Below are 10030 nucleotides of genomic sequence, written 5' to 3'. Positions count from 1 at the left end.
TCGCACAAGTTCGAACAGCTGATTTTTTCATCACACCGTCGAACACCGGCGTCGGCGTCTTGGAGAGCGAGAGCAGAAATCTTGCAACTCGCTTTTTCAGATTTTAACAGCGCTGTTAGGATTCATCAAATTTAAGCTGTTAACATCTACAGTGACATTACGCTGAGGCTATCTTCTTTTTTTACCGACGACTTACGTGCGTTACGTTCGGTTACGTGATGTTACGTTTTCTTACGTTCCATCACGTTTCACCCACAACATCGAACATGTTCGAGCATGTATCGAACATGTTCAAACACCGGCGTAGCAATTGGTGCCTCCTAATTTCTTAGCCTGTGAGTGAACATTTTCCAGCCGACCCGCGAGCACGCGCTGTGCTGCTTTCTCCTGCGTTTCGCGCTTCTTTCGGTTCGTCTTTCGTGCGTGTGTGCGGGTGCGAGTGCGTGTGTGCAGTGAGTGTGCCGTGTGTGTTAGTTGCAAATAACCGCGCTTCAAACATCCTGAGCCCAAAATGCACTGACAAACGCCAGCGACACAATAATAATCACAATAATGCCGGCAAACAAGCGGGCGGTGTGCTAGTGTGCGGTGTCTGCGTTTGCCGAAAGTATTTACCGCAAAAGAACCAACACAAGCGAAGCGAAGCGAATCGAATTCCAATCGAAGCCCAGCAACAACAAGCCCGGCGAAATTAGCGCTCGCTCTCTCCTCCCCCCAGCCCGAAGGAGAGTTATCACAAGAGAATCAACATGCAACAGCAACAACAACTTCTGCACTGCAGAAGAAAAGCAACCAATGCCCCAGCCACTACAACAACTGCCCGCCTTGTGATACTCAGCAGTCTGCTTCTACTGCTCACCACCACCCACTTCCCACCCACTGTGCGGGCGGACAACGGCCCCGCCCCCCAGGTGGCCGCCCTGGCCGCCCCCAATCCGGCGGGCGGCGCGGCAGGATCCTCTATCATCGACCAGTTCAGCCCCAACTGCAGTGCTGTGACGCACATCTTCCAGGCGAGGGGCATCGACGCCACCGAGATCCCCCAGAAACCCAGCAACGGTGAGTGATCTACCCTAAAACTAATGGGCGTTAGCATAAGGGATCAGAAAAACATATTATCTATGATCTTGGATCTATTATATTCTGTAATATAACTAAATAATCTATATTATTTCCTTCTCTTACACAAACCTTGCCTCGTAGAAGTTACGTTTTCTGTTGGCCAATTAACTCCTATTGCCCTCCCACATGGTTGTCAATAAAATAGTACAATTTGCAATTTGATGTGATAAGACACGAGGTCTTTGCCTTGATCAAAGTGCGAAATTATTTCAGGTGGTGCCACTTATAGGGCAAGAACGACAATCAAATCAGTATAAACCTTTACCCTACTTTATACTTTTTAAGTATAGATGGTGATAATAATAATGAACCATAAATGTCAAAGAAACATTGTGTTATATTGATTGTATTGATTGATAAAATGGGAGAAAATATAGTTCCTTCAAACCCTTGAAGGAACCCATTTCATAACATGGGTAAATCTCGGGAGATAAGAAACGAGTCTGAATCACAAAGGAACAAAGAGAACTCGCCTTCGAATTGGGCGATTCCGTGATTCATTCTGCTCCTTCGACGCGTCTCGAGCCCCCTGCTGCCCCCCGCCCGCTGAGGGAAATAAAATTCCAGGCAAATCAACTCGAAATGCGAATGAGCAGCAGCACAAGGTAGGCCCCAAATAAGAGAGAGTCCGTCGCGGAGAGCGTGTCCAGCCCAGAGATCTTGGCGCATGCGTCGCCCGCTCATCGCAGGCCCCTGCTCCTGGCCTGGAAAAGGGTTCCAGTTTCCAAGACCAGTCCAAAAGGCAGAAGCAGCGCAACGAAAAATCTCAAGAAATTCCTTTTTGATGTACAAAAAGGAAAATAAAACCAGAAGAGAGCATCCGTACAGTAGGACTTCGCTGGCTTGAACTGGTTTATTGAGTTTTTATTTTATTCGGCATGGCACTTTTCTTAAAAATCCATAAAAGTTTTATTACTTTTTTAACTTCTTCAATCAAATATTGATAAAGAATACTGCAGTATCAAAAAAGAATTGCTAGAAAATTAAATAACATTAATTTAATTATTATAGAATAAGGACAATAATATTGAGATATCTAATTTTTTGTCTTTACTCAAAGAAGCCTTTTAAATTTTTTAACGTCTTGATATTGACAAAAAACGTCAGAGTCAAAGAAAAATCTTAGACAATTTTATAAGATTAAAATAATATTATCGAATAGGGAAAATATTGTTGACATATATAACAATCTTGTATTTTGTATTATTATTTGAATATTCCCAATAAAATATTGTAAAAATTCTGCAAAATCAAAGAAAATCCCAGAAAAAGATATAACATTAATATAATTATTGTGGAAAAAGAACAAAAATGTTGAGATATATAAAAATAGTATTTTTTGTCCTTACTCAATAAAAGTCTAATTTTAACGTCTTCATAAAATATTGTTTAAAAACACTGCAGAATCCAAAATAAATCCTAGAATATTATTTAACATATATATAATTATTATGGAATAGGGCAAATGTTGAGATAATTAACAATCATGTATTTTGTAGGTTTTATTAAAGAAAAATACCTAAACCATAATTAAGAAAACCAAAATTTTGATATTGTCACAAGAACCATAATATATTGTGTTAGGATACCAATTTGTTTCGAGCTCTCAAAACCCCTTTAGGGACTTCGGACTGTGGGACCCACTGAAGGCTCCTTGGCTAGTGCAAGAGCAAAAATGTTGTCACACCGCTTTTACGCGATGCTCGATGGGGCCTTCGAGAAGGGGCCAGGGGGGGGCCTAGTCCCGACCCCGATCGGCCGGGGGCTTTAGTTAATTTGTATAAATCCTGAATTAATCACGCTTAATTGCAATAAGTTGTGCAGCCCTCTCGCTCCCTCTCGCTCTCTGTTTGATTTGTTGCCAGGTAAACTGTTGCAGCCTCTGCCCTTTGCCCCCTGCCCTTCCTGGCGGCCCTCTACCTTTACCTGCGCCCTGCCTTTGTTTATTTTTGGTTTTCAACGTTGCCTGATTGGTTTTTTCCCTCCTGCGTGTGTTTTCCTTATTCTTTATCTTTTGGTCAAATGCATTGCGCGCTGCGTTTCGTTCATAATTTCATGGAAATGCCGCTGGGGGGAGGGGGCCGCCGAGGGGGCGGGGGCGGCCAACAGGTAGAGTGGTCAGTTCTCGAGTTCCCTTTTGTGTTGTCTTTGATATTAATCAAGGTGTCATTGAAATCGTTTAAATTATGCAGTTCAGGATTTTATTCTCTGTCGGCATTTTTTGTGAACCTTTTAATTCCCGATCAGCTCGTAACTCCCTATATAAATGCACTCGAAATAATAATAGGTATTAAAATATGATTTATAGAAAACCTTTTTTATAACTAAATAAATTCCTTAAAGGATTGTTTTCGCTCTCCAACTATTATACAATTATTTATATTTAAAAACACAATTTTATCATTTCCTTAATATGTTTCATAAATATTCCAAGTATTTTTGAATAGTTGTGGTTGTTTTTAAACTAAATGCTGAAATACGTCTAAAAAATTTGTTTGTTAATAATATACAATGATTTATACTTTTATATTTTTTAATATTCCAAGCATTTTCTCACATTTTTTAGGATGTGTTTCATACATTTCCCATATTATATTATTAATATATTTTGTTCTATTCTATTTTTTCCTGTACCCAGCTTCTTTCTCCGTGTGAGTCATAAATTCTTCTTCGAGTTCGCCTCTTCCCATTTCCCTTCCCCTGCCACTCACCTGACCCCCGCCCCTGGCACCTTGTTCGTCTGATAAGCGCCAGCATTTAGATAAGTTTTCGACCTGCTCTTTTCCCAGGCCTTCTCGTATTGCTCAACTGGGAACTACTTTTGCGATCGGCATTTATAGGGTTTTCTGGCCGGGGTTCCGTGGTTTTTAGACCAGCTAACTGGTGAGGCTGCGCGGCTGATAAAGCCGAACTTCCATTTCCGATAAGTGATACAAAAAAAAAAACTTTGACGTAAGAACAAGCGGAGGGAAAGATCTAAGTGGAACGTAGACTTTTTGGGGCCATCATGTTGTCTTAGGGAAGTTCCGAGAATAAAATTGTCTAGCCTATTTTGTACTTTTAAAAATGAGATATTTTGTTATTTATATTGATTTGTAAAACAATTTTATTCAATTTAGCAATAAATTTCCTTTCCTAACCCATTTAAAAGCCTTCTAAAATACCTCAAACATGTAAATTTCAAAGCTATTACCATATTTGCCAAGCGCAAATTTCCTGCATACATTAATACAAAGTGAAATTTCGATCAGTCACGTTTAAGTGTTTTGGCCAATTTCCCAGCACACTCATCCTCACACTTTAGGCGCATTCCTTTTATTGAACCATGAAAAGCAGCCAACATTGGACAACTACAGCGACTGCCTGACACCTTCCGTGCTGCACCAACAACTGCAACACCAAGAGCTGCCACTTAAACGCTTCATTAAAGTTGCACTTCCTGTGCCACATCAAAAAGCTGTGCGAACCCACTTTAACCCCCTTGACCATCGTCCTCGGCTCGCCATCATCATCGTTGGTAGGCAGGCACTTAGCTGAAATTGTTTGCACAATTTAAACAGTTCACAAAACATTAAATCGTTGAAAATAATATCAGAGAGGCGGCCGAAAGAGACTGAATGAAGGGGGGAGATTGGCTTCGTTGATCGCAGCTTGAAATACCCTTACTTATAGGCATATCAAATCTTAATTCTTCAAAATAAAATAGGTACTAAAAATATTGATTTTTAGCCTTAAATATAGCACCACAACAGTATTAAAAAAAAAGATTTTCTAGTTTAAAAAGAACCTAATATTTTAATAAAAAAAATTATTTAGTATAAAGATACGTTTGTATCATAACCATTACTACCTTAAATTAAAATTTATTTCCAAAAATATTCTTTAAGAAAATCTCTCATAAATATAGTACTACAACAGTATTCAAAAAAAGAATTTCTAGTTTGAAAAGATGCTAATATTTTAACATATTTTAATAAAAAAAATTTTTTTAATATAAAGATACGTTTGTATCTAAACCATTCCTACCTAAAATTAAAATGTATTTCTAAAAATATTCTTTAAGAAAAACTCTCATATATAACTATACCTCTTGAATAAGGTATTTAAATCTCTGTGGATGCAACAAGTTCTCACACACAGATGATCATCTTGCTTCCTCTTACTCGGCATCTCTTTCTGTTGCGTTACTCATCCTGGTCTGCCTTTTGCATAAAGAAATTTGCAGTTGGGCCGCTGCGCTTGCTTTTCCTCTACACTGAGGAAAACTGACTTAATTTGGGATCAATTCAAAATGAAATTGTAGATTAAACCTTTGATTTTTTCAATGAATTTCAAAAAAGAGGTATACAAAAATGAGGTCATTTTAAAGTTGAGTATATACACATTTCAAAAACAATCAATTATTTTAGTTCCGTGCATGGTTGCTCCACTTTGGTTGGCGTCTCCACCGGCGGCACTGCATCCGCCGGCTGCCCCTGACCGCTCCCCCAGCCCACCCGCTCCAAGGCAACCACCGCATGACTATTAATCATTTTCCAGCAACCAAAAGTAGTTGGTACCAACTCACTCTCTCCTAAGGTTTCCCGTCTTGCTTACTCTTTTGGCCCTTTTTTTGCATTGTCGCATTCCTTGGCCGTGTAAAAAGAAGAAACGAAGCGATCGGTTTATAAGGCACTATATCATCATCATCTTCATCGGCGTCGTCGGCGTGTGATCATGTGATATATACTTCTGCAATTGTTGACCATTGTATGGAGGACTGGGCTTGGGTTTCGATTGGAATGCAGATTAGATGGGTAAGGGGATAAAAAGAGTAGGAGTTTGCTGTTTGTGGGTTGTTAAGAGGTCTTAGAGGGGATTAATGGGGGGTATATCCGAATAAGTGAATCAACCAATAGCAATATTTGGGATCAACAATATTACAAACTAATGTTTTAATCATATGATATTAAATATATAATAACTAACTACTTTTAAAAGAGGTTAAGTCCCGCGGATAACCCACTAAACTAGATCACCTAACACATGGCTTAACACAAAGTTTCACCAGGGGCCCCACTTTAAAGCCGCGATCGATAGCAAACTCTTTCACGCGATCTCGCCTTTAATGCGCCATAACAATTACTCAGTTCCTTGGGGCTGCCTTTACCCATCCAGAGATCATCGCTCGGCGATCTCAAAACCAGCTGGTGCTATCTGATCCATTGATCGGCACCGGCATCCCAGACATTTCGCCTACAAAGTCAACACTTGCCCGGATTTCTCGCACTAAAGATCGGAGATCGGAGATCGGGGCAATTTCGCGTAATTAGCTGACGATGCTGACAGAAATGGGATCTCCCGGGAGGCCGTCGTTGTGACAACAAAAGCGACGAATCGTCAGCAAATTTTCTAAGAATGAATCCTGCGGATCGCGGATGATTCAAGATGGTTTCGAGTAGGGGATATAAAACGAAAGCGAAAGCGGGGCAAAATGGAACCAGTCGTGGCCGATCCAACGACTTAATTGCCGGCAAGTGTCGGAGGAGGATACCAAAAATAGGTAGAGAAGAGAGTCCCAGACTCTGGGCCAGACTTCCAGCATTCCCAGTCATTCCCAGTCATCCCGAGCAGGTCAAACGTGGCCACTTTATGGAACGAGATAACATTTTGCCTGTGTGGTCTCACCTCAGTTGGTGTCTCTTTCTTCTCCCTCTCCCGCCGTCTCTGTCTTCTTCCTTGTCCCTGTCTCTTTCTGAACTCCTTAAACAAGTTCTCGGTGCATTCCGAGTCCATTTCGTGCCTTCATTCCATCCGAACAGTTGAAGCAATGACTTTCATATATGGCCAGCGTTAAAATACCTTTTTCGGGAGTGCAGCCAAAGAAAGAAAGAGAGGCCTTAACAGGGCCGGACAGAGATGGGTATAGCTGGCATTTTGTTGTTAATTTATTTTTGTGGTTTCCCTGGACCAACTTTACCCCAACACCTCTGTGTAAAGATCGAGCAAATGCCTTTCAAGGATAATCCTTGGGCCAAAGGTATTTCCAAAATGCGGTTACACATTCTCACGGTCTGATTTTAATCTTTGGTGCCAAAATTGCATTTAAATTCTATAAATTAACATGATCAAAAATAGTATAATGGCAAGTATAACCGAAAGATTGTTCAATTTACTTTGGGTTAGATACTGCAAAAACTTGCTCCACATTCTCACGCTCTGATTTGGTTTTTTGGAGTGAAGATTACGCAGTAAATGGTTGGGTAATTATATAACTAAAAGCCCAACAATTAGCCACGCCCCTAAAATGGTAGCTCCGAATAACAATTACATTTAACGTGTTTATTAATAAGCCAGCGGATGGATGGAGGGCCAGTCACTTGGCGGCTTCATTTGACCAACAAGATAATTAAGCAGTCAGCCAGCCAGAGCCGCAGATGAAGCTGTGGCCGGGTCTCCACTACCTTGTTTGGTGCTTGGTACTGGTACTGGGAAGTTGGGAAACTCCCAGCCGCACAACTCCAAACCTTTTTAGCTTCACCCACTTTTGAGGCTCAAGCAAATGAAGCATTAAATCGTGCAAACAAACAAGCGAAACAAACTTACAACTACAACAAAGTTATAAATGCCGACTCTAGATAATAATAGTGGGCAAAGTGCAGGAGAATGAAGGCCGGGAAAAGGGGGAGTGGCAGCTGGGAGGCGGCAGCCGGCATTTACATAATGAGCATGTTGTGGGTTAAGACTCTTCCCTGCCGGTTCTTCAGACTAGAAATGCCAAGAAAGCAAAGTTTTGCAAGAGATTTGAGTAGAACGAAGTGCGGAAGAGTGCGGGGGAAAGTGGCGTGGGGCCAAAACAGTGGGCGGTTCTTGAAAACTTTGTTAAGATATCTTAACTAAGAACCAGTGAAGACAAAAAGCAGACGGTAATTAAATGAGTACAACGCTTCATGGGAAAATTCTTACGAATATTATCTTGGGAAAACGCAAACTTATTTTAAGAAGCGATTAGTTCTAGACAGCAAGTATAGCAAATATTCTTAAAACTTTTAATGGAGCTCTATAAATTGTGTATAAATATTGTTCTAAGTCTCTAAGAAATCTTTGTACATTATTTTTGCGTTCATTAAAATGGCGAGAGATTGTAATAGTTGTGAAGCTTAATAAATTGTTGAAGTGACTATGAGTATAATAATATTTTTCGTTGTGTTTTCGTAAGATTCACATTATTATCCACTGAATCACATTGCCTAGCACTTGATCTGGAAAAGAAACCCCAGAATTAGTTCTCTGTGGCAAATGACTGGCTTCTCCTTCAGAGATCCCCATTTCGATGCACCGACTCCCTCATCAACCTGCAGTTGGTCACAGACTGTCCTTGGTCTCCCCTCGAACACAAATTCCAAGCTTCCCATGGATGGACCGCAACACGGAAAAAATTATAAGCTCAAAAGATATATCTTTTTCGAAGTTCCCTACTTATATATCATTCCCAAACCGACCATTTTTCTTTCCGTGCACTCAGCATCCAGACATCGGCGAGTGCCCTCGGTTATTTTCATTGCCTGGCGAGCATGTCGAATGCCAAATTGCCGGGGCCAGCGGCTCGGGAGAACCCAAAACCCGCCGGCCGCTGGGTTCGAGTTGATTTAATTGGGTCACATGAAAGATTTGTTAATTTGCGCCACCTACTTCGATGGCGCGTTTGCAGATAACACGGCCCCGGCGGATGGCCTCTACGCCGGAGAATGTCTGGCCCCTCGCAGGAAAATCAAGATGCGAGCCCAAACTTGGACTCCCGAGTCTGTAATTAATGCCGGCCCTCTACGTGCGTGCCCAAAAGTTCATTAAAGAGCTGCGGCGGTCCGGGGTTCGAGTCCGATGACGGCTCTTATCCGCAGGCCCAGACGCTTGGACCTCATCAAAGGTCGTTTGCCCAGCTCTGATCTCCCTTTAGTGTTTGGGCCATTACAATAAAATGCAATTGCCTGGGCCGGCTTCCATTTCCTACAGTTCGTTAAGGGTTCGCCATGCAAATCTCCGCCTAACCTTGCCCATTTGCTATGCGTTGTCCTAATCTGGCAAATAATGGTATTCAATTAGTTTTGGTCCAGTTTCTGTTTATTCTCCTCGAGCTCAAGTGCAGAGATGAATGTGCCCTGTGTGTATGGAGGGCGGATTACCCTGGATCAACTCAAGGAGATTGCCCTGCCTTTTGTGCGGACGAAGAAGAATGCAGGCTCTGTAATCTCTGCCCCTTCTCGCCCAGCGACATGCCATTAAATTTGTTGACAATTTCATTATATCTCGGACCTAGGGGCATAAAACGCATTAAACGGCCGTAAAAAAATACCCACAAAAAATTGAAAAATTAATTTTTGTATATAAAATATTTTACCACGACGGCTGGAAAACGTCGTTGTTCAGAGGTCATAAATTTGTGGGTTTTATTGACCAAAAGCTACCGGAAACCCGTCAGCGCCTCCTCGCTGCGTGTCTCCCTGAACAAGGTGCTGATAATAAAATGGAAACTAATTTTGACAAAGGCCAGGTAAATTTATAAAAAGCAAAGCCTCAAATAAAAAGCAAAACACGAGCGCGTAGAAGTCGAAAACGATGAGCGATAAATTTCAGAGACAACAACCCACATGAAGATGAGCTCGATGAAGCAGCTCGAGTTTGGGTCTGAGTTGTCGGTGGAACTGAAACGAGTTTTGGGAGCCTACCCCCACGCATCTCCGAAATAAATGCGGAGATTAGTTTGCTATTGCCTCTGCGGAGGAGTTTTTGCATGAGGAAGCTGTCAAATAACAATCAAGTTATAAAAGCAGATCTTTTAAATGGTTATGAGCTAGTTGCTACTAAGCAAAACTGGTCCTGAGCTATGTTATGATATGGTGGCTGGCTAAATGAGGGGAAAAGAAACACC

General features: G+C 41.5%; 1 protein-coding gene across 1 annotated transcript in view; it reads left to right on the top strand.

The window, feature by feature from the left end:
* Positions 1 to 342: 342 nt before the first annotated feature.
* The window catches only part of LOC108035424 (glypican-6), a 41420-nt gene continuing 31732 nt past the window's right edge, over positions 343 to 10030 (top strand). The window contains exon 1 of the mRNA XM_017111052.3: positions 343 to 1059. Coding sequence (XP_016966541.1) covers positions 750 to 1059 — 310 coding nt within the window. The 5' untranslated portion in view covers positions 343 to 749. The remainder of the gene's footprint in view (positions 1060 to 10030) is intronic.

Source organism: Drosophila biarmipes, chromosome 3L, assembly GCF_025231255.1.
Source record: "Drosophila biarmipes strain raj3 chromosome 3L, RU_DBia_V1.1, whole genome shotgun sequence".
Taxonomy (NCBI): Eukaryota; Metazoa; Arthropoda; class Insecta; order Diptera; family Drosophilidae; genus Drosophila; species Drosophila biarmipes.
Note: the sequence above shows the minus strand (reverse complement) of the source record. Positions and strands in the feature narration are given on the sequence as shown.